General features: G+C 35.5%; 3 protein-coding genes and 1 non-coding gene across 8 annotated transcripts; 2 read left to right on the plus strand and 2 right to left on the minus strand.

Moving 5' to 3' along the window:
- The first annotated feature begins 809 nt into the window (after positions 1 to 809).
- On the plus strand, positions 810 to 12,795 carry PHYF (phytochrome F). 5 transcript variants are annotated; one of them, XM_069299806.1, is made up of 5 exons: positions 810 to 4,371; positions 5,138 to 5,578; positions 5,711 to 5,954; positions 7,277 to 7,570; positions 11,892 to 12,697. In XM_069299806.1, exons 1-5 carry the CDS (start codon positions 2,337 to 2,339, stop codon positions 12,100 to 12,102), a joined length of 3,225 nt encoding a protein of 1,074 aa, XP_069155907.1. In that variant the 5' UTR covers positions 810 to 2,336; the 3' UTR covers positions 12,103 to 12,697.
- A 2,027-nt stretch (positions 12,796 to 14,822) lies between these two features.
- MIR9469 (microRNA MIR9469) lies at positions 14,823 to 14,965 on the minus strand. The gene has a single exon (NR_130080.1). It is a non-coding gene; the product is annotated as a microRNA MIR9469 (primary transcript).
- Positions 14,966 to 15,660: 695 nt separating this feature from the next.
- On the plus strand, positions 15,661 to 17,323 carry LOC101259059 (cytochrome b561 domain-containing protein At4g18260-like). The gene is made up of 3 exons (XM_004243521.5): positions 15,661 to 15,957; positions 16,236 to 16,384; positions 16,742 to 17,323. Exons 1-3 carry the CDS (start codon positions 15,811 to 15,813, stop codon positions 16,977 to 16,979), a joined length of 534 nt encoding a protein of 177 aa, XP_004243569.1. The 5' UTR covers positions 15,661 to 15,810; the 3' UTR covers positions 16,980 to 17,323.
- Positions 17,324 to 17,774: 451 nt separating this feature from the next.
- LOC101263828 (putative pentatricopeptide repeat-containing protein At5g09950) lies at positions 17,775 to 23,797 on the minus strand. The gene is made up of 2 exons (XM_004243828.5): positions 19,088 to 23,797; positions 17,775 to 18,969 (listed from the first exon to the last, which is right to left on the minus strand). The coding sequence occupies exon 1, from the start codon at positions 23,627 to 23,629 to the stop codon at positions 20,369 to 20,371; it is 3,261 nt and encodes a 1,086-aa protein (XP_004243876.1). The 5' UTR covers positions 23,630 to 23,797; the 3' UTR covers positions 17,775 to 18,969; positions 19,088 to 20,368.
- Between the last annotated feature and the right edge of the window lie 943 nt (positions 23,798 to 24,740).

Raw genomic sequence — 24,740 nt, forward strand, 5'->3', positions numbered from 1 at the left:
ACGTCACAAAATTTTTGATCACTAGATTTACTATGAATAAAGCTTCGAAATTCACTATTTTGGCTAAGGAAGAGAGTGACAATGACAATTTCAATTCACGATTATCATACACATCTATATATATGAAACCATAAGATAAATGTTCTCACTAGAGATATTTGCTTATAATTAAATTATAAATAAATTTGATGAAAACATATATATGATTTATAAATAATGTATATAATATTAACCCGATTCGATTATTTCTAAACTTTAAAAATATAAAATAAATCAAATCAAATCCAAATAGAATCGATTTGGTTCGCTTTTTACCCTAACTCTGAACAGCTCTATATCCTCCATGTTCTTTAATACATCTCATTTTCATCCATCCTTCATTCCCTACTACTTATTTATCTTTTATCGTATTTGTTTAGATTATATTAAAATAATATTTTTTATTACATATCGTACACAAAATTAACTAAGAAATTTCGTATCGAACACACCCCGAATCTCTACTCCCTTCCTCTTTCCTCCCTCCTATAAGTAATACTTTGAAAAATATGTATATGCATATAAGCATAATATCACTAGCAACTTATAGCGATGTTTTATATAAACAGTAATCGATTCAAATGCTTCATAACTTTTTTCATATAAATAAAAAAGCAAATTTACACATTAATATTTCGTTGGTCAATAGAATATGAAAAAATCGAAAAATATTTCCTAAATACGAATAGAGAAAGACCTTTTCAAATATTTATATTATTTCCTGTATTGCAATAGCCATAGCTTTTTATATCACCTAGAATTTCCTTTTATTCTTGATTTTTTTTATGTCTACACGACTCTGTATCAAGTTGTGAATGATAATTAAGTCAAATCTCCATTTATAGGCAAAGGACGAAAGAGAAGGAGCCAAATCTATTTATAGTATATTATATGTACAAGAGCTAGAAAATAGAGAGAGAAAAACAACATTTATGTAAAAATTTACATTCATTTTTAATTTTTTTTGTTGGAAAACTGAATCAAAAAACATAATTCATCATATTGCCCACAACATTCATTTTATGTATGTTATAATATTCAAAATTTTCAACCGAGTATATAATTATTGAATAAATTTTGTTCTCATTTACAATTCAGCTGTTATTGTTATTTTATAAAAATGATTTTTCAACTGAATTTACTATTATAAAATAAGATATTGAATTTGAAAAATAAGAAAAAAGAAATCTATCAAGTTTAGATGAGCCAAGAAGAAAATAAATAAATAAACTGATTTATGCTTTAATGTACCTTTTTGTTAATTTTTTATTAATTTTTCTTATTGTGATGACAAAATTCAATAGTAACTCTTATCTAGATTTATTGAATCATTATTTTTTTCTTAATTTATTTATTTGATTTTAATTTAATACATATTTAAGATAATTTTTGAATCTTTTTAACTTAAAAAAAGTAAAATCTATCAAACATCTTTTACATTTGCAAAATTTTAAATATGATGATATGAAAAAATTAAAATTATAAACAAAAGTAAAATTTACTTATTTCTTTTTGAACAAATTGAAATATTCGGTATAAATAACATATCCACTTGATAAAGTCTGAATAAAATATATGCAATTTTTATCATTACACAAAAAATTTATTTTCGACTCAAAGCATATCGAACCGAAATAAGAAACAAAGAACATCCAAACAAAAAATAGTGGCAGAGAGTGGTTTCCCTTTTCAGGGAGAAAATCCAAAAAAAAAAAAAAAGGCTTAAATCCTAAAATAAGTATTTTGTGAGTGCTGTTGTGGTCTCATGTGGAGCATCATCCTGTGTAGACAACCAAATGTCAATTAGTTACAGCAAATTTAATTGTTTGTGGCATTGTTGAGTGTATTTAAAGGTGTTTTGGTAAAGCCCCAACAAAAGTATATGCTTAAAGACTCTATTTTTAGCTGACTATTTTTCTTGATTTGGCTGAATGATTGACAATCAAGAAGCATAAGTTGAAGAATTAGAGCTTTTGATGCTTGTTCACATGGAGGAATCTTGGATTGGTACAAGGTAGTTCAAGTGGGTATCAACTTTTACCTTTTATTCTTGTTGAATTTGGTGGATTCTTGCTGTAACTTTTCTTTTCTTTATCACCTTATTTTGGTACTATTTTTATTCTAAATAAAAGGTGAGACCTTTTGTCTGGTCTTCAATTTTTTGTTGTTTCATTTCAGATTCTTGATTCTTCTAGGCTTTTACTAATAACATATGGGAGTTTTTTCCATCCCCAATTTTGGTTAAGAATCTATACAAAAGATAGCTAGAGAAACTGAAATTCTGAGGATAGAGAGAGATGTCTTCTAGTTCTACAACAAACAAGACGAATTGCTCAAGGGGCAGTTCAGCTAGATCTAGGCGTAGTGCTAGAGTTATTGCTCAGACTCCAGTTGATGCAAAGCTTCATGTGGAGTTTGAGGAGTCTGAGCAACAATTTGATTACTCTAGTTCAGTTAACTTGTCTAATTCCACTAGCAATGTTCCATCTTCAACTGTATCTGATTATCTCCAGAAAATGCAAAGGGGAAGTCTAATTCAGCCGTTTGGATGCATGATTGCTATTGATGCGCAAAACTTTGCTGTCATAGCCTATAGCGAAAATGCACCAGAAATGTTGGACTTGACACCTCATGCAGTTCCAAGCATCGAACAGCAAGAGGCTCTGACATTTGGAACAGATGTCAGGAAACTTTTTCGATCTTCAGGTGCTTCTGCCCTTGAAAAAGCAGTCAGCTTTGGAGAACTTAGTTTGCTAAATCCTATTTTGGTTCATTGTAAAAACTCAGGCAAGCCTTTCTATGCGATTCTGCACCGCATTGAGGTTGGATTAGTAATAGATTTGGAGCCTGTGGATCCACACGAGGTCCCTGTAACTACAGCAGGAGCTATAAAATCTTATAAGCTAGCAGCTAAAGCCATTCGGAAATTGCAATCTCTACCAAGCGGGGATATATCATTGTTATGTGATGTGTTAGTTAGAGAAGTGAGTCATTTGACTGGCTATGATCGTGTTATGGTTTATAAATTCCACGAGGATGAACACGGGGAAGTAGTTGCTGAATGTCGTACGCCTGAACTAGAACCTTATCTTGGCTTGCATTACCCTGCTACAGATATACCACAAGCTTCAAGATTTCTCTTCATGAAGAATAAGGTTAGGATGATATGTGATTGCTTAGCTCCACCAATTAGGGTGATTCAAGATCCAAGATTGGCTCAGTCGCTGAGCCTTGGTGGATCCACATTAAGAGCTCCACATGGCTGTCATGCACAATACATGACCAATATGGGTACTGTTGCATCTATGGCGATGTCTGTGATGATTAATGAGCAAGATGATGAGCTGGATAGTGACCAGCAAGTGGGAAGAAAACTGTGGGGTTTGGTAGTTTGCCATCACACTTGCCCTAGATTTCTTTCTTTTCCTTTGAGGTACGCGTCTGAGTTCTTGCTTCAAGTTTTCAGTGTTCAGGTCAATAAAGAAGTGGAAATGGCAGCTCAACTTAAGGAAAAGCAGATACTGCAAATTCAAACTGTTCTATGTGACATGCTTCTAAGAGATGCTCCCATGGGGATTGTTACTCAGTCTCCTAATGTTATGGACCTTGTAAAGTGTGACGGGGCTGCACTTTATTATAGGAACAAGCTTTGGTTGCATGGTGTTACCCCTGCGGAGTCCCAAATCAGAGATATAGCTGAATGGCTCAATGAATCTCATGGTGATAGTACAGGTCTGAACACTGATAGCCTCATGGAAGCTGGCTTCCCAGGTGCTTCTGTGCTCGGTGATGCGGTATGTGGAATGGCTGCTGTAAAAATAACTTCAAAAGATTTCCTCTTCTGGTTCCGTTCCCACACGGCTAAAGAAATCAAGTGGGGTGGTGCAAAACATCTTCCTGGAGACAAGGATGACGGAAGAAAAATGCACCCAAGGTCATCATTTAAAGCCTTTCTGGAGGTTGTTAAGCGGCGGAGCCTGCCTTGGGAAGATGTGGAAATGGATGCCATCCATTCCCTGCAGCTGATATTGCGAGGATCTTTGCAAGATGAGGCTGCTGATTGTTCTAAAATGATTGTGAATGTCCCTGCTGTAGATACCATTATAGATAGAGTGGATACACTTCATATTAACGATATGGTTCGTCTCGTTGAAACAGCATCAATGCCTGTTTTGGCTGTTGATACTTCAGGCCGTATCAATGGATGGAACTCTAAAGTTTCTGAACTAACTGGATTGCCGGTAGAGAATGTTATAGGTGTACCTTTGGTTGATTTGGTTATTGGTGGTACAACAAACACAATTAAACGTGTTCTCTCCCTAGCTTTGCAAGGTGATATTCTGGTTACCCTTGTCATTTACTTTGTTAGTTCAATTTGCAATATGTATAGATGAACGTACCGTGTGAAAAAAACAAAAGATTGTTTCATGACACTATCTATTTTTCCATTCTTAAATTACAACTTATGCACGAGCTGCATCGGCTATGTCAAATTGTTTATTTATCAGTCCTAGCATATTTGGTCTCATTTTGAGTTTATTTCCTCGTGTATAAAGACCTCTGACATGAAGCTCTAAAAAGAACAAAGGAAATGTCAAAAACTGAAGTGGAATTAGATGAACTGTTTTGGACATGGCTGTTGGGCATTGCCGGTCTTTCAAATTTTTGGCCCCTCATGCAATCTGAAACTTGTCCTTTATTTTGACCTCAATGCTGGAGTTATCATATTATTTGTTGTTGCTCTTGTTCGCTCTCCGTTATTTTCAGCGTGACTTTCTCTACTGTATTTCCCTTCCATGCTTGAATTTGATATGCTTTACTTAAGCTGAGGGTCTAGCAGAAACAACCTCTCTACCTTCACAAGGTAGACATAAGGTCGTGTATGCACCACCCTCCCTAAACCCCACTTGTGGGATTACACTATGTATGTTATTGTTGTTGTTATAGTTAGGGTCCCCATTCAGGGTAGTTCCCACTCCCTTCCTGTCTTATTTCTCTGGTGTTGCTACTTGACTTCCAATGCGATAACTTATGTTCTTATTTTGTTCTTTTCAATTTTTTCCTTGAAAATGATTCTACTTTGATATTTAAATTGCAGGCAAGGAGGAGAAAAATGTGGAAATCAAACTTAGAACACTTGGTCCTCAAGAAAAGGTCGGGTCAATTTCAATAGTGGTTAATGCCTGCTGTAGTCGAGATTTCAAACAAAACATAGTTGGAGTTTGCTTTACTGGAAAAGATGTTACTGGGCTAAAGCTGATTAAGGACAAATATAGTCGCGTTCAAGGTGATTATGTTGGAATTATCCATAGTCCATCTCCTTTAATTCCTCCAATTTTTGTGATGGATGAGCAGGGAAGATGTGTGGAATGGAATGATGCTATGCACAAGTTGACTGGGTCGAAGAGGGAGGAGGTCATTGATCAAATGCTTCTTGGTGAAGTTTTCACAGTCAATAGCTTCGGTTGCAGGGTTAAAGATCAAGACACATTAACCCAGCTCACGATATTATTGAATAGAGTAATTGCTGGTGGGGAAGGTGAGAAATTGTTTTTTGGGTTATTTAATAAACAGGATAAGTATATTGAAGCCTTAATCTCTGCAAATAAAAAAGTTGATGACGATGGTCGAGTAACTGGGGTCTTGTGCTTCCTGCATGTTCCTAGTCCAGAACTTCAATATGCAATGCACGTACAAAAGCTGTCAGAACAAGCTGCTAAAAATAGTCTTAAAAAGTTGGCTTATGTTCGTCTTGAACTAAAAAACCCTTTAAATGGGATAAACTGCATACAGAATCTGCTGAAATCTTCTGATTTGAGCAAGGATCAAAGGCAATTGCTGAAGACAAGCACAATGTGTCAAAAACAACTAGCCAAGATCATTGACGACACTGATATTGAGAGTATTGAGGAATGGTATGATAATTTGACCTGCATTTATTGTTATACCTTTTATGTAAAGAAGAAATATCTGCTTTATGCTCAGGCCATTGCACTAGTATTTCTGCTCATCAGGATCGTAGCTATAGCTTCTATATATTTGCAAAGAGCTACTCTGCCTACCTGTTTTTCACAAAGTGTGTGCCTAGCATTTTGGGAGATTGCTAAGGAAGTTCTTTTTTTTTTTCTTTTTTTCTTTTTCGTTTTGTAGAGATTGCTAGGGAAGCTGATGCATCAGTTCTTCTGTTCTTTGCTTTCAAAAGTCTTTGATGTCTTTCTCTCTTCTTGATATTATTTTTTCACAAAGTATGTGTTTTATGCTCAGGCCATGGGTGTAGTGTGGGATCAATGCCTGATTTGGTCTACTTACCTTAGATACTTTGACTACATTATGACCGAGAAGTATAGATTGATTGGGTGTATATATTTGTCTTAAGTATGAAATGCTTTTCTATTATGCAAGATACTGTTTGAGTAAAATATTGCTGTTTATAAAGAATAAGTTTTATTTATTTAAGTTCAATAAATTTAACTAATCAAAATCTGTAGTTTATATGTCGTAATATACATTTATTGGTCATATTTCAACCACATATCTGCACTCGGATCATACCCCTGAATTCTAATTTTTTTGTGATGAAGAATCCAACGTCTAATCTGCACCCATATTGGATACTTGCACCGTGTCCGAGCAACATAGATGACTACACGAAAAGCCTCAATCAAGTTGGGGCTGACTATATGAACCCTCAGCATCATAAAATGCTCTATTTGGGTCCTTATTATTTCGATATTCCGTACTTAAGGATTATCACACAAGGAGTCTCTACTAGACTCTAGTAGTTATATCCTTATTATACTAAGAGTCTTCTAGTTGGTATCACCTATATGGATTTTCAACTTATTTTTTCCATCTTTTGCTAGATTTGGCTGGATCCTAATATATTCTTAAAAAAAATTTAGATGAATTTTTCAAGTAAACTTTTTTCGATGTGATTTTAGGTCTACCTCTTCCTCTTTCAACACATTCATTCATCATATTTTCACATCTTAGAACTGGTGCATTTGGAGGCCTATGTGACATGTGGTCAAACTATTTCAAACAACATTCTCTCATTTTACCCTCTATATGTGCTACTTGCCCTAGTAGGTGGTTGTGATTATTTCTGATCTTATCTAATATTGTATGACCGCACATCCATTTTTAGTATTTGCATCTCCGTGACACTGATTTTGTGGATATTTATTATCTTTATATATTTTTGGACTGGTCCTGATCTTTGCGATATTTTTTTCAGCTATACAGAAATGAACTCTTGTGAGTTCAATCTTGGAGAAGTTGTTACAGTGGTCATTAACCAAGTTATGATTCTTAGTCAGGAGCGTAAGGTTCAGGTCACATGGGACTCGCCTGTCGAAGTATCACAGTTGTACCTGATTGGTGACAATTTGAGGCTTCAACAAGTCCTTTCTGACTTTTTGACCACAGCTATCCTCTTTACTCCCTTTGAAGACTCCTCTGTGCATTTCAGAGTAATTCCAAGGAAGGAACGTATAGGGACGAAGATGTACATCATGCATCTTGAATTTCGGTAATCATTCTCTCATCACTCAGATTTGGATTTATTGATTATTTTGCATGCAATTCATTTGTCAAAATGAAGTCTATAGGCCTGTTTTAGATTGGGAACTAACTACTGCTAGTTATCTCAACGTAATCCCTAGCTATGTTCTCAAGGTTGTGATTACACTCCATGCTTCTTAGTGTACATCTTTTGCTGTTTTATGGGAAAACACGACTTTTTAAAGTATGATATGTGGCTTAAAATGTTTAAACAGAGTAAATTACAGAAATTTGACTTCTACGAGTACTAATCCAGATGTAGAGACTTTAGGTTCTGTGACGAAGTGCGCAAGTTCCACTCTTCATTTCCTCAAAGCTTTTTTTTCTATAATGGTATCTGAAGAAAGCTCCTCCGCATCAACATGGGAGACCATTAAGTGAACATGTAAATTCTCTTGAATTGGAGGTACAGATGTATATAAAGTAACCGCAAACCATGCTGAAGCTGAAAAATGCCAAGTAAAGCTTCCTGAGTTGCTGAAACGGCACTAAAATGCCCTATTGTGTGTTAATCTTTTAATTCTCTTGTAATACGGGGTTTAAATAATAAATGTATTACATAAGGCTTGGGAGATTAGAGGGGACACAAATAGTATGAAGATTAGGACAACTAATTGTATTATGGAAGCAACTAGGAAAGTGAGGGAGGGGCTTCAGAGGGTAACTTTGCTGGACATAGAAGGGACTGGTGGTGGAATTGAGAGGTGCAAGAAAATGTGGAATTCCAGAAAGTTGGTTACATGAAGTTAGCGGAGAGTAATAAAGAGGAGGAAAAGAGGACAAATAGAAAGAGGCACAAGACTTGAACGAAGGAAGCAGGAATAGCAGTTACGACGGCTAAAATGGCAACATTTGAACACGTGTTTGAACTAAAGGACAAAGATGAGGAAAAGAAGTTGTATAGGCTTTCCAAGGCAAGAGAAGGAGAGCTCGCAACCTAGACCAAATTAGGTGCATTAAAGACAAGAATGAAAAAATATTGGTGGAAGAGACGCACATTAAACACAGATAGCAGGATAATTTCATACTCTTAATGTAGAGGGACAAGAATATTGTGTTGGGTGATTTAGAGCACTTCGAGAGCCATCAAGATTTTGGATATTGTAGGTGTATAAAGTTTGGGGTGGTTAAGGGGGCAATTGCAATTCGTAAGATGAGAGAGGGAAGAGTGACTGGGTCAAGATGAGATTCCGATGAAATTTTGGAACGGCGCAGGAAAAATAGGTATGTAATGGCTGACTTAGTTGTTTAATGTTACTTTTAGGAAGACTAAAAAACTCGGAGAATGGATGTGGGATATGATGATCTCGTTGTACAAGAACAAGAGTGATACTCAAAATTGCGACAACCATATGGGTATCAAAATATTAGACCACACTATGAGTGTTTGGGAGAGAGTGGTTGAGATGAGGATTAGGAGGGATGTGTCTATATTCGAGAATCAATTCAAATTCACGCCAGCGTGATCAACTACGGACGTCATTCATCTTTTAAGGAGATTGTTGAAGTAGTATAGAGATAGAAAAAGAGATTTACATATGATGTTTATTGACCTAAAAAAGACATGACTAAGTCCCAAGGGAGGCTTTATGGTTATGCTTGGAGTTTAGAGATGTACAAGTGGCATATATTAGAGTGATTAAGGATGGACATGTACAATGGAGCCAAGAACAGAGTGGGAACAGTCGGAGAAACACTTCCCAATTGAGATGGAGTTGCACCAGGCATCAATTCTTAGCCCATTGTAAAGCATTGGTGATGGATGAATTGATACGACATATTTTGGGGAAAGTATCATGGTGTATGTTATTTACTGATGATATAGTATTGATTGACGCGACATGCGGGGAAGTTAATTATAGACTGGAGGTTTGGAGACAAACCCTATAATCTAAAGGTTTCAGGTTGAGTAGAATCAAAATAGAGTACAGGAAGTTCAAGTCAAGTGACGCGTCATGTGGCGGATGTGGAAGTGAGGATTGATATACAAGTCATTCCTAAGAGAGGAAGTTTCAAGTATCATGGGTCAGTAATCTAAGGAAATGAGGAGATCGATGATGATGCCACACATCTTATTGGAGCTAGGCAGATGAAATGGAGGCTCACACATGGTGTCCTATGTGATAAAATGTACCACTTTGACTTAATGACAAGTGTTATAGAATGGTTGTTAGACCAACTATATTGTATGGAGCAAAGTGTTGGCCAATCAAGAACTCACACATCCAATATATGAAATTAATGAAAAATGGGATTCTTACATGAATGTTTGGGAACACTAGGAGAGACAAAATTAGGAATGAGGATATACGGGGCAAGGCGGCAGTGGCCTTCGTGGTGGACAAGATGCGGGAAGCAAGATTGTGATGTTAAGGCATATGAAGAGGAAGAACATAGATGCTCTAATAGGAGGTGCGGGAGGTTGACAGTGATAGCCTGATAGGTCTAAGGAGGGGTAGAGATGTATCCTGGAAGAATGGGGAGAGGTGATTAGACAATATATGACACATCTTTAGCTCACTGAGGACGTGAAGAGAAAATGGAGGTCGAGGATTAGAGTAGAAGGTCTGTTGGTAATCAAGTGATTTCTCTCTTTCCTGTGGGAGAGCATCATATTCTTCATTTTTATCACCATTGTTGTTTATGTTACTTAGGTTATTTTTACTATTTTTCTCTGTCAAATCTCAACTTTTCTTCGATATTTTCAGCATAGCTTGTTTAACTCTTGTATTTGTCGAACTTGTTTTGAAAAACACTTCTCTTGAGCCGTGAGGTTTAACTTGTATTTTTCAAACTTGTTTTGAAAAACACTTCTCTTGAGACGAGAGTATGTTGTTGTTGTCGTATCAAATAAGGGCAATCTGCCTCGGGATTTCTTTTTCCTGGTCTGGTAGAATCTACTTAGAAGGCTAGAAGTAGCAGTGCAGTGATCGATTAGGCTTTTAGCAGTTTTCACTGATTCTGAGATTTCAAATATTAAAACTCTTTGCAGTGATCCTTTTCTGTCATCCTTGAGCATAAGAGTAATACATTACGCATATTAGTATAATATCCAACATTTTCTCCTAGTTAAAAGGAGGGGATGGAAAGAGAAGGGGCAAATTAAGATTACCACCCCCACCCCCACCCCACCCCCCCACCCCCACCCCCGAAAAGAAGGAAGAAAGAAAAAAATAAATATAAAATTTCTCAATTTATCCAAATTTTACAGAGCTGCATTTTTTTTATTTTTTTGGGTATGAACTACTACCATTGACAACCAAGAATGTAATACAAACTAAAGAGCACCTAGGGCTACTATCACCTTCTAGGAAGGGTAATATAGCCATCTAGGCCCCAGGTAGAAGAAGAATCAAAGTAAACAAACTAATTACATAATTTCCGAAACAAAGACCGACAACTATGTGTTCTCTTTGAACTATGCAGTAACCATAGTCTGTGTTTGATCTCCTTTTGTATTTGTGTACCACAACAACAATATATATCCGGTGTAATTCCACAAGTGGGATTCGGGAGGATAGTGTATACGCAGACCTTACCCCTACCTTTGTGATGTAAAGAGGTTGTGTAACTACAAATTTTTATGTACAATGGTTTGTCTATCTATCTTCCAATTCCTAGCCTGCCAAGTATGGTAGATCATGGCTCCCCAAATTGCAACAGACTTCCTTCTTCATATCCCAAGATTGGTAGTGAGGGATTGTTGCCCAATTGGGGGCGTCAAAGATGGTGGGATGTTGGCTGTCCCATATGGTTGCGCTTGGGGGCTAATCGTCCAAGCACAGAGTTGGATAACGTGGCCCGTTCTAAATAATGGGGTGCTGGATTCCTAAAGCAGAGTAGAGTGTGTAAGGCTAGCTTCATAGAGCTGCAATTTGTTATCCATATTCTTCCAAGTTATTTGGCATCTATATGACCATTCTATTTGTATGAAGGGGGGAAATTGTTTACTTTGTGAAAAGAAGTAAAACAAACAAAATGCAACAAGACGGATAAAAATGAAAACGAGGAGACTAAATATAATCATTTGAACCCACAGATCCCACTTGTGGGATTACAAGGGTATGTTGTTGTTGGTTAAACGCTAGATGCTTAAGTACTTGAACTTGTAATCTTTTAGTCCTATATTATGATAAAATCTCTCCTCAAATAATGAACTATCTCATACCCTTTCTCCTAATTCTCAACTAAGGTTTCCTTTAAAGTCTGATAGAGCAACATGCGAAGTTTGAAGCCTGATCTGCTTCCACTGTACGTTAAATCTTACTATATTGCATTTCACCTCTCAGGATCACTCATCCATCCCCAGGGATACCTGACGATTTAATTCAACATATGTTCCACTACAGTCGGAGCATATCAAGGGAAGGTTTTGGCCTATACATCAGCCAGAAACTTGTTAAAATCATGGATGGTACCGTCCAGTATCTTCGCGAGGCTGACAGATCCTCATTCATTATATTAGTTGAATTTCCACTGATGGAGAAGAAGAACAACTAATAATTCCAGACAAAAGTGTTCCTGACTATCCTGCTGCAGACAACACGTTTTTACATAAATTTTTTTTTTAGACAGGTGGAGTTCTCTAGTACTTCACTTACCATTTCTAATGGCTCTTCATAGTTTACCTAGGCTTATGCAAATGGAGTTCGCTAGAACTTAGCGAAGAATCTCCACTGCTGATATCCTTGCTCCACCATAGGCATGCATAGTCAAGATTCTGGAAAAGGTTACTTTCAGAGAATCAGCTTCTCGACCAGCCAACTGGCGTTGTTATTTGAATAGATTGTATGTTTACCCATTGGAGTGGTGGCTTTTAGACTGTATGCAATCTAATGTATATGCTGCAACATCAGTGCCAATAGTTGCTTTTCGAGGCCAGAGGGTCGTTGCTTCCTCTTCTTCTTCTTCTACCTAACAGCATGGGACGCGGGCATCTTGACAGCCATTTCAGCAAAGGGTGTGAAGAATTCAGCATAACTTAGTTATCAACTGACATAATGTACAGCAACTATTAAGAAGAACAACCTTTCAACATATCATTTCATATCACTCTACTACTTCAAAGTAAAATCCACATAATCTTATCCTCTTATATATGTGTATATTTGTATGTATGTATGCTAACTAATTATTTGTTTTTTTTTCATATTTTTAGATAAATAACCATCAAATATATGACATTTCTAGTCATAACGTGGTGCAGATATGCTATACAATCATTTTTATGAGATGTCTACCTTATTATTATTCATAAAAATTGGACTTCATCAAAAAACAATATAGGGCAAAAATAGAGAAACAAAAATAAAAAGTGAAGTTCAGTAAGTAGCACTACTAATTCTTCATTTGAGCTCAACCCTTTGACTTGGAAACTTGTTTTTTTCTTCTAAAATTTATGTTAGTGATTACATTTATCCATATATACATATAATTTTTTTTCTACAACTTTTTGTTATTTCTTAAAGCAATAAAAAGTTTCAAGAAGTATATATACTTTATAGGTGTTTTTATGGAAAGGATATTTTTCGAATATGTTTACCCCTAAGGAGTTTCATGAATATTGTAGATATTCGTTGAAAGTTAACTAGACCACGGACCACCATTATATATATATATATATATATGTGGAAGATATATTCATGTATGATCGATTTTCTGAATGAAAGAGCACAAATATGAAAAGATTAGCTATTCTGAATAGACGCAAGCAATATGGAGTTTCTCATATGTAACTTATGAATATAATCACAAATTCTCCAGTCCTTTTTAGTTGTAAAAAGTATATAATTGGAGCACTCTTTTGGTTATAATTAGAGGTCTACAGTAAAATTTTCTTCACTTTTTAATTCATTAAAAGTTGAAAACATTAATTTATTTGATTTGGTGTTTTATAGTATGCCCATTATTACAAAATTTTAGCTTTAGACAAGTATCGACAGCACAACTAGTTAAAGCAACCGTTATTGTTCATGACCAAATTAAAGAGATTTCACTTGTTCATCGTAAATTTGCTTCTTTTTTTAAAAAAAAAATGGTAACAGTTGTATTTCAAATAGTACTGAAAAAACATATTTACAAAAGCAGAAAGAAAGTATAATCTATCCAAAAACCTGAATCAAATGTGAATGGATCCTAAAACATCTATGATTGACTCAGTTTCATTATAAATTTGTTTCTATATAACTATTTGTACGCAACTAAACTAATTTATCAAATATAATTATTTTTTAATTTTACTTGTACAAGTACCAAATTACTCTATCTATTGAAATTTTAAATAGATGACCGGATTGAATAAATTACTTGACTTTATTTTCTCCATTATGTATAATTTGAACTTTTCTCTGTCATGATTTTTCATTGATCATTAAGTTATATCATCGTAGTATGATAATTCTCGATTTAGATCTTTATCAGATTGCAATAACATCTCTATGAAAGATGAGAGATCACCAAAGTTTTTTATTTCAATTTTCCTCTAATTTAGGTCATCATGGATATTATTACATTTGACATTTTAACAACTTAATTTGGGTGAATTAACATCATTAGTTTCCATGTGTAGTGCTGTTAAGGGTTCTTTTAAATACTCTTGTTTCTTTTTTATTAAAAAAAATTCAAAATTCTTTTAATTAAATTACTATCCGTTGATCAAAATGGAACAAGTCATATTATATTACAAATAAATATGAACCTTCTTTATTAGATAGAAGTACCCCCACTTATAATTACATGTTTGCTAATGATTAAATATAGCCTAGTTTGTTAATTAATTAGTAGTACTTACTTTTTAAGGAATTGAAAGTCAACTTAATTCATCTATCTACCTCAAGTTGATAGCAGTAACTGAAAGAATCTTTTATTTGATTGATACAACTATTAATATGTATGGCTTCTCTGACCCTTTTGTCATTACAATCACTTATGATGTCAACTGAAATAGCCATATAATAAACAGATCTCAGACACAAGCAAAATGTGTATTTGACATGATCTGTCTTTCGTCCACATATCACTAACATTACTCTTCCAGGTCGTATTTTCATAACCTTTAGATTCATACTAAAGTAGCATATACTAAACCATCACCTAATGAGATTGTCAATTCATGTTCTTTCAAGGTCGACTCAGACAGAAGTGGGTCTATTCGATCACTTGCCTTCCAATTTGCGGTAATGAAGCTGTTAAGATATGGCACCTGAGTCCTAACTCAACCCCAAAAGCTAACTCATGAGGAGAGGTTTGTCAAGTCCACATAAGAAGACCGAATTCCCATTAAGATGTCCCACAGCGGTAGAGGGATGGGAATTCGGTCTTCTTATGTGGACTTGACAAACCTCTCCTCATGAGCTAGCTTTTGGGGTTGAGTTAGGTCATGGTGTCATATCTTAACAGAAACGCATGCAGTATGAAATGCATTTTAGGGTGTGCCACTGATTCCATTAGAGTGTGTGTCGATTTTTACTTCTCTACAAGTAAATCATCTACTTAACATGAGTTCTACCATTTTACTGGACTTCTAGAGGAGACCTCACATCTAGTTACATGTATTGTGGATAGTGAGAATCCATATCTTTGACCATTTTGTTTGACATTTTTTGTTGGATCTCATCCTAGTGCTTTACTAGAGTGACATATAATGATGTGTTCTTACTCGAAGGTGCTAAGAAGTTTAAGCAAATTCAATATTTTTGAGATGAAGTTATGAGACAAGTCTCAATGAGAATGTTGACTCTTAGATTGACAGAGTAGGAGAAAGGCAAACGATATCACTAATAAGTTGGGATGTTACATTATCTCATTAGTGATCATGCTCTTGCTCAAAGTTGTGTACACAGATATTGTCAACTACTTGATATTCTCTTGAAATGATCTCTCCCTCCTACTCTTACTGTATCTTCTGCACTGATCAAATCCCATATTATTCTCATCACAAAAAAAAAATAAAAAAATCATGTCATGAAGTCCCCACTAGGTTGAAATCAAACCTAATTCCCATTTCTCTACTTTCATTACCTCACTATAAATAATCAGTAATCTCAACACTATATGGCCAAACAAAACATAGTTTCATTTGTCTAAAGCACAACACTTTGGCCTCTTTGCATAATTGAGAATAACACTGCTGCTTGCAGAGGAAATATTTTTTGGGTATTGTTCTCTAACTAGTTTCAAAAATATATAACTCATCAGTTAACTTAGAATATGTTGTCATTTCAAATTATTCTACATGGATTTCTTCTCTGGGCTTCCATGGGTTTCTTGATGCCTATTGGGATTCTTGTAATAAGAATGACAAATAGACATGAAGAATGTGGAACAAGGCTAAAAATCATTCATGCTATTTCACAGGTAACTAATTTATCCCCTTTTTTAAACTTCTGTTTCACTATGATATATGGTGAAAGGGTCATGACTTCTTTTCTTGGCCATGACAAATAGTATCTCAAGTCTCAACAGTTACTATAGTTATTACTCCGCCGGTACCATTTTACGAGGCATTGTTTTCTTACTAGTCTGTTCTCAATATTATTGACAAATTTTTACATTTGAAATAATTTAACTTTAAAACTTTCGATTTTACCTTTAGTGACGTCTTTAAGACAAAAATAATATCTTTTATTTTGCAGATACTATCTTTTCTCCTTGTAACAGCAGCAGCAATCATGTCAATAGGAAACTTTGACAACTCTTTCACAAATAATCACCAAAGGATTGGCTTAGCTGTTTATGCTGCCATATGGCTGCAAGCAGTCACTGGGATTCTTAAGCCTGACAGGTAAAAGGATATATACCTTAAATTTCAGGATTTGTAATCACAATGCTGGTTATCCCAGTGATCCATTAGAATTTATGACAAGACAACTTTTGCTATTAATTTGAAATTCGCCAGGATTTGTGGCTGAATACTGGTGAACCAACAGGATTTGGCCAGGAATCCTAGCAATTATTGTGACGAGGCACATTTTTCTCATCAATTTGAAATCCTGGCAATTTGTCAGGATTTTGCTATGTTATGGTGGCCACAAAAACAGTTTTAACGGGGTCAAACTTAAATTGCAGCATTGAAAGATCCTATTTGTGTTCCGAAGTTAATTTCAGTAATTTTAAGTATTGTTTTTTGATTCCTGTACAGAGAAAGCAAAGGAAGGAGTATATGGTTTTTAGTTCACTGGCTTCTAGGAGTGACAGTTTCTTTACTGGGAATTATCAACATATATACAGGTTTACAGTCATATTACACAAGAACAATGAGAAGCACAAGTGTTTGGAACCTGGCTTTTACTGTTGAGATTGTTGTTATCCTCTTCATCTATCTGCTCCAAGAAAAATGGGCCCTATATAAAGCAAACCAGGAGAGATTTAGTCAATGAAACAGCAGCTACAAACGGATTAAGGAACATTTTCAACAGATGAGAAAAATGAATTGTCACTTATGTCATCATCACAGCCATTACAGATGAACAAAGCATTTGCCTTTTACTAACATTGAATTCTTTCCAACCTTGTCACAGTTTTAGAAACAAATATGAGAGTTTTGTGTGCTATCAATGTAGAGTGTCATATGCAGCATATACTACGAGAGAGTGAGTGTACAATCAATGTAGAGCATCATCTACAGCATATAATATGAGATATCTTGTATACTAGTAATGTAGAGCATCATATAGAACCAAACAAACAATAAGAGAGATTTATGTCTACTTTTTTGCCTTCACATATTGTCTAAAATTTGCAACTAGCAAAAAGGATAACCCTCTGCATTGGTGAAAAGCTACCTGATGAAGCGTAATGATCATACATCTGTAATATATCGTATGTCCCATAATAGGTCACATTCTTCTACTCCTTCCCAGAAGTCGATGACTAGTCTTTATATCTGCACGTGATCTGAAGATGCACTAAACAGAACTGGCTTCACTATCATGAGAGATTCACAAACACAGCTTGTTTAACCAGCACTAGTCTTGTGGTGACACCCAGAATGAAAATGGACACTCAAGCAAGAGAAAAATGCCCCCAGTGGATCACGTTTTGCTAAGAATTTCTTGTTACTAAAGATACACTGTACATATGTTATAGTATGAAGTACAGTTAGTCTACAACTCCAAATGACCATTCATCTCAAGTGTTAACAAGAACTTTCACAAACTTCCACAGTTTCACTATATTAGTAACAGAAACATTGAATATATCTGCGAAGTATTTACACAAGTCATGAAAATAACTGCATAACCCCTCTCGATTTCAACTCCTAAATGAACAAGGGGGGAAAGAATGAAAATGATCCAACTGCAACAAAGAAATAAAGTAATTCATCTGAGATGCTTCATCCCTGTAGGCTTGTGTTCTGGTGCTTCTTCTTCTGTGAAATAGTTAAGAACTTGGTACTGACCTTCTACAGATTCTTACCCATGGGAATGCTGAAGTCATCATCATGATCTTCAACTAACTCAGCGAGCTGATTGCAAATTGTATTTTCAAAGAGCTACTATCATTTTCATATCCTGGTCAATGATCAAGTGAATAACTAAAGGGTAATTCGGCACTCAACAGTGACAGCCAAAAGGAAGGAAGAGAACATGGGAAGTTAACTTGAAGTCTTTGCTATAATTTTTTGAGCAGAGAGGACAACAGGGATAATTAATGGCCAAGATCGACGGTTCCAATTCAGATGTTGACCGGAAAAACAAATAGGAATGTTTTTTCCTAAAGATGTTTTTTCAGAGACCATTTACCTTTTATTCCAAATACACATTTATTATTAAAAAAAAAATGATTCTCCTTGTTTCTTCTCTTTTCAACAATTTTTGTGATATCTTTGGATCCAGTCCATGTATTACCACATCACCTTTTTTAACAATATCTAAGATCCCTGTTGCCATGGTTGTATCTACTTTTTACTTGTTTCCAAGATCAGTTCGTTTGTAACCATTAGTGTGAAGTAATTATGATCAACTTGGATGTGACAACTATTGCAAACATAAGGCAAGATATCCGTGCATTACCCATGTTAGTTCAAAAAAGAATACGGACAAGATATTGGTAAAATAATTAAACCTGTCTTGTCCCATATAATCAACTTCAACAATATCAGGGTCTAATCCTGATCATAAACACTAGACAAAAATTCTTGTGTTAGCCAAAACATGTTTTTCCTAGGGTGAGAAATCAACCAACTCATTCATCATTCTGTAAAGTAATCCTAATAAAGAATCAGTCTTGGTATTGAAGGAACCTACATCTTCATTATTCCATTTTATAATGATCGACAATGTTGTTCATGATCTTTCATGTCATTGTGCCCATCTATAATGTAACATTAGTTGTAGCTACTTGCAGCACAGACAAGCGGACTCAGTACTGCAAAAGTAAAGAACAGAAGTAAAACCTTCTGGATAATATACACACTTTTATCAAGCATTTTAAGATGAAGAAGACGAGCTTGCACAAAGGAAGACATACTGCTCATGCACATTACCTGCCCTTGATCAACAAAATGGTATTAGAACTTGATTAATTACATTGAACATCTTTCGGTGCTGTTAACTTCTTCCTCGAGTTGCCATATCTATGGAGTACCATGGGTGTGTGCTCAGCTAGAATGCAAGAGTAGCCTTCCCATGAACCACTCGCCTGAAGGATGAGTATCTCAGAGATCAAAAACTGGACTTTACATGATCTGTGAAGTCTGAACAATGAAATTGTCCTGCAAACCCGAAGGCCTTTATTATGCAAGAGCACCATTGATACAGTTTACCCTATACATTCAACTTTGATTTCATGGTGTCATTTGCTGTCACTCTAACCAATTCAAGAATAAAATATCAAAGAAATATGACAATATAGCAAGTATCAACCATACACCAGGAGTATGGTATGTTTTCATAACTTCAGGTTGACGTCACCACCAGAATAATTAATTCAACCCTTAAAACTAAATGCTTCCCTTCCCATACTTCATTGACATGCTGAACTCTTCCCATTACTTCGTCTGTTTTGAAATTCCCCATTAAGCAACACCCCTTGCTCTGAGTTGGAAGAATTTGATGAATTACCAATAATTGTCACAAGAACACTCCCCATCAGCAAAAATAGAACCTCTTTTTTTAACAATGGTGGTGCCAACACCAACTTGTTTGGGACTGAGGCATATTAGGTGTTGGTGGTGGTGTATGGGCCAACTTGTGCACATCTCGACTGATTCACTTGGTACTTGCTGCTTCTCACCAATACATGTACATGGGTAACTTTGTTCACCAAGCTTTAGCCAGATGGGAAGAAATCACCTAACAATTTTTCGCCTCTGCAGGGATTTGAAGTTCTTACCCCAGTTTCCCGTGGTCCCTTCCAACTTCATTGACCACCAAGCAAGTGCACAAAATGATGAAATCAGCAGGAGTCTCATAGTACTATCTGTCTGCCAACAACTTGGATACATGCTTACGTAGGGTTTGATATTCTCAACCCTCCTTACATTCGCCATACTCCTTTTATTTGATGGTGTAATTTGCTATCATTGTAGCTGATTCATGTCATAAAACGATACAGAAATATAGCAAGTAATTCAAACCACACCAAGATTATGGCATACTTTACTAAATAATGTTGAGGTCCTCACCAGAATAATTGATGCAACACCCTTGCAAACTGCGCTCTCCTATACTTCAGACATGACATGCTTGAAACTTTTTCATTCCTTAGTCTGTTTATGCATCATTAAGTAGCATACCTTTCTTTAAGTTAGACAACATTTGATCTATCACCAGTAATCGTTACATGAACATTTTCCATCAGCAAAATGATGAAATCTGTTGGAGTCTCGTAATACTATTTGTCTACCAACAACTTGTGAAATGTACCTGAAGGCAGAGTGACAGTCCCCACAAACTCGAAGGTTTTTCATTATTCTGATTGGCATATCTGATTTCCGTGTAAGAACAAAAGCAACTGCAAGTCTTTCACTATGATAGCTGAGGAGTTCTTCCTTATTCTCCAGTTCAAGATCATACAAGGCATATTTAATCTGTGGCACATACCCTGCATCTCTAATCCTCTTGTGCAGTTCCTTAAGTTTTTCATAAATTGCATGTTTATCTGGATGAGATTGATCACCAGCTACAAAAACATGAACACCATCTCTCATGCTAACCCAGCTGCATCCAGCTTCTTTCCTTACTGTTGCTTCTCGCATTGCACGCCGAGCCTCTGCCACATCCTCCCACTTCCCTCCTGAAGCATACATATTTGCAAGAAGCACATAATTCACAGCATTATGAGGTTCCAACTCCAAGAGCATGTGAGCAGCCTTCCTACCTAGATCTGTTTTACGACTGCTTGCTCGACCACAAGCTCCAAGCACAGTCCTCCAGATAAGTGCATTGGGCTTTAATGGCATTTTATTGATGAAGTCCTCCAATTTATTCATCTGCCCTGCTCGTCCCAGGATATCAACCATGCATGAGAAATGTTCAATCCGAGGTGTCAGTCCATATTGTTTGCTCATGGAATCAAAGTAGTCCATGCCCTGCTCGACAAATCCCACGTGGCTACAAGCTGATAAGACACCAACAAATGTGACATGGTCAGGTGTTTGACCATCCATCTTCATTTTTGTAAAAAGCTCTAGTGCTTTATGTCCGTGTCCATGCCGTGCATAACCAGATATCATTGAGTTCCATGAATATATATTACGAACAGGCATTAAATCAAAAAACCTCGAAGCATAATCTATTCTTCCACATTTGGCATACATGTCAACAAGAGCACTGCCAACAACAACGTCAGATTCCAAACAGGCTCTAATTGCACAAGCATGAACTTCCATGCCATGCTCCAATGTTGCGATTGAGGCACATGCACTGAGAACAGAGGCAAATGTGAAGCCATCTAATTTCTGACCCTTGTGCAGCATAAGCCAGACTAAGTCCATGGCTTTTGGTAAGACCTCATTGTGTAAATATCCAGAGATCATTAAATTCCAACTCACATCATCCTTCCTGTCAGACATCTCAGAAAATATGTTCTCACAGTCATTCATTTCCCCACACTTACCATAGCAAGCAAGAAATGTGTTTTCAATAGAATTAGCATCCATTGCACTATATTTTAGCACCAGAGCATGGATTTGACGAACAAGACCAAGAAGAGAAAGAGATGATATTGCTGAAAGGACATTTATAAAGGTCACATTGTTAGGACTCCATCCAGCACACATCATCTGTATGAAGTATTCTATGGCTTCAGAAATAGACGTCTCAGAATCACCTAATGCACCAATAAAGGTATTCCATGAAACTAGATCATGTTCTGACATCAAGGTAAACAATTTTTTGCATTCAGCCACACATCCAGTATCAGCATATAAAGCAAGAAGAGTATTAGACACTGATACATCAAAATCAAGTCCTAACTTTATCCCTTCACTGTGCAGTTGTTCCCCCAATTTTATCCAATTCAGGCTTCCACAAGAACTTAAAGCACTTATCAGTGAGTAATTTGAAGCCATCAGACCTATTCTCCTCATAGATTGGAAGGTTGATATTGCATCTTCAAAACAATCATTTTGATCTAGAGCGGAGATCATAGAGTTCCATGATACTGAATCCTTATTGACCATGAGCTGGAAAACAGAATGGGCAATTTGGATTTCACCAAATTTAGAATACATATTAATCAGAGCATTTCCAATAGCAGCCTTGGAGTTGCACAGACCAGTCCGGATAACATATGCATGTAGCACTCTGCCTCTTATTTCCCCTTCTTCCAATGAAGAGAATTCAGAAAATGCACTGAAAAGAACCACAAAGGAATCAGGATTGATTTTAACTAAGTCTCTTATCTCCATGAAAACCTTAGCTGCGTCTTCTCCCTGACCAAGTCTCACCAATCCGACCATGAGCCCGTTCAAGGACACTGCATTCCTTGCACCCATCTGTTTGAAAACCTTCAACGCTGTATCAAGAGACCCAAACCTTCCAAAACCACTGAGCAGAGCACTGCCTACATACAAGTCTTCCAAGAGTCCAGACTTTTCAATGTTTGCCAGGAGCTGCTCAAGTAAAAGCAAACCACAATTAACATGATTAGCAGCAGTAGTAATTAAGCTGCCAAAAGTGAATTCAGTTGGTTTAAAAGTAAACCCCAAATCATCTTTTTGCATTAAGGAGAAGAGCTCAAAGGCAGAAACTGAGTCTCGCTGAGAGTAAACTGAAATAATAGAATTGCAAGATACTGAATTCTTATTCTCTATCTCTTCAAAAACACGCCAAGCATAATCACCATTACCTGCACAACTTCCATACATCGAGATCAAGACATTGGAAACAACTTCATTAGAAGCATGCCCTGTTTTCAAAAGCAAACCATGTATTTGCATCCCCAACCTCAACCCACAAGCACCTAAACCCTGACAAGACCTCAAAGCACTACCACAAGCATAATGATTAGGAATAAACCCAGACGAAACCATTTCTTGGAAAACTCCACATGCCTCATCAGGCATCCCATTCTGTGAATAACCCGTAATCAAACACGCCCACGTAACTAGATTTCTGCTCGGCATTTCATCAAACACGTGATGAGCAGAGATCAAATCAGCATTTTTCACATACAAATTAATAAGTGTGTTGCACAAGTACAAATCTTTAACAACCCCATATTTAATAATATCCAAATGGAGTCTTTGGGCATCGTTTTCAGAAAAAGAAAGTAGGTATTTTTGCACTAGAAACTCACACTTGTCTGAAACTATAGAAACAGAACAAACTGACTTTTCCGGCAAAACAACAGCTCCCAAATGTTTTGTATTGTTATTCAAGATATTAGTAAAGTCTTTGAACTGAAATACTGGTTCTTGGGTTGGAGAAAAAGATACGTTTTTTGTTCTATCAATGGAGGGAAAAACAGAGTGATTTGAGAAAGAGTGAAGAACAGAAGCTGCAACTGTGGTGAAACCGAAAGTAGGATTTGGATTATGATTCAGTAGCTTGTTTCGCGTTTGTATCATTGCTGCCATAAACATGGTCACCGATGATTCAGCTCAAAAAAGGTTCTTCTGCTGCCTCATTTAGCCTTGCCGCCATTTCTGCCCCTCTTAAAACTTGTTTTTAGGAATGCCAATTCTGTAAATTTTTGCAACGAATATTGAAGGAGTGGCAAAGTATCGTGTTCAATTTTACCTCTTTCGGTAATAGTCATTTAATTTAATCACATTTTTACGAGTATAAAATTGAAGATATCGGATACAAATTGTCGTGTAGTAAGTATGTATCTATTTATTTAATTTTATATAAATTTATGGAAAACTTATATATATATATACTATAATAAAAAAAATATTTATCATTTATAGCAATAATATTTTTTTTTTCACTTGACCACTTTTAATTAATTTATAATAAAAGTTTAGTACATATTACAAAAATAACATTATTATTCAAATATAATATAAGTTTTAATGATGGATAATACATTTATCACACATTTAATACACTTATAATATAATGTGATAATTTTTTACCAAATAAACATAATATATTTCAAAAATAATTATAATTCAAATATATTACACACATACTTTACTTTTAATACATATTACAGATTTATCACAATATTGCTATAAATGATAATAAACAAAAAGTATCACTAAAATTAATAATTATTTTTTAAAATATATTAATTAATATAAACTTTTTTAAATTTAATTGTTTATTTATACACAATCAAAATTGTAGAACATAAGTAAGAAACGAGACAAATTAAAGAGTAAAATTTATATATGATACCTATTTTTTTCTATTTCCACTATCAGTTGGCAGCTGTGATATGTTGTCAATGAGGAAGAAAATTAAGTCAAACAAGTCATTTTCTAGGGTTTATTTTGTGTCGATTATTGTGCAATTTCCTCGTATCTAATTTTGGTGATTATTTTTTCATATTCGAGTTATGTAGTGTTATACGTGATCAATAAATATTATGGTTTTATTTTATTTATTTGATTTACTTGTATAAAAAATGTGTACAGTTTTAATGTTTTTATGTCTACAAACAAAAAAATACAATTTCAAAATAATTCAAATAAAATTTCAAAATCATCCATTAAAGTATTACACGGTTACACCCTTTATCTCAAT

The sequence above is a fragment of the Solanum lycopersicum genome, chromosome 7 (assembly GCF_036512215.1).
Source record: "Solanum lycopersicum chromosome 7, SLM_r2.1".
Lineage (NCBI taxonomy): Eukaryota > Viridiplantae > Streptophyta > Magnoliopsida > Solanales > Solanaceae > Solanum > Solanum lycopersicum.

Excerpts from the sequence above, each read along its gene's own strand:
- PHYF (XM_026031809.2), top strand. The coding sequence starts at position 2,337 with ATGTCTTCTAGTTCTACAACAAACAAGACGAATTGCTCAAGGGGCAGT. Across the intron at positions 4,372-5,137 it reads TCTCTCCCTAGCTTTGCAAG|GCAAGGAGGAGAAAAATGTG; the intron begins GTGATATTCTGG and ends TTTAAATTGCAG. Across the intron at positions 5,955-7,276 it reads ATTGAGAGTATTGAGGAATG|CTATACAGAAATGAACTCTT; the intron begins GTATGATAATTT and ends TATTTTTTTCAG.
- LOC101263828 (XM_004243828.5), bottom strand. The coding sequence starts at position 23,629 with ATGTTTATGGCAGCAATGATACAAACGCGAAACAAGCTACTGAATCAT.
- LOC101259059 (XM_004243521.5), top strand. The coding sequence starts at position 15,811 with ATGTTGTCATTTCAAATTATTCTACATGGATTTCTTCTCTGGGCTTCC. Across the intron at positions 15,958-16,235 it reads TCATTCATGCTATTTCACAG|ATACTATCTTTTCTCCTTGT; the intron begins GTAACTAATTTA and ends TTTATTTTGCAG. Across the intron at positions 16,385-16,741 it reads GGGATTCTTAAGCCTGACAG|AGAAAGCAAAGGAAGGAGTA; the intron begins GTAAAAGGATAT and ends ATTCCTGTACAG.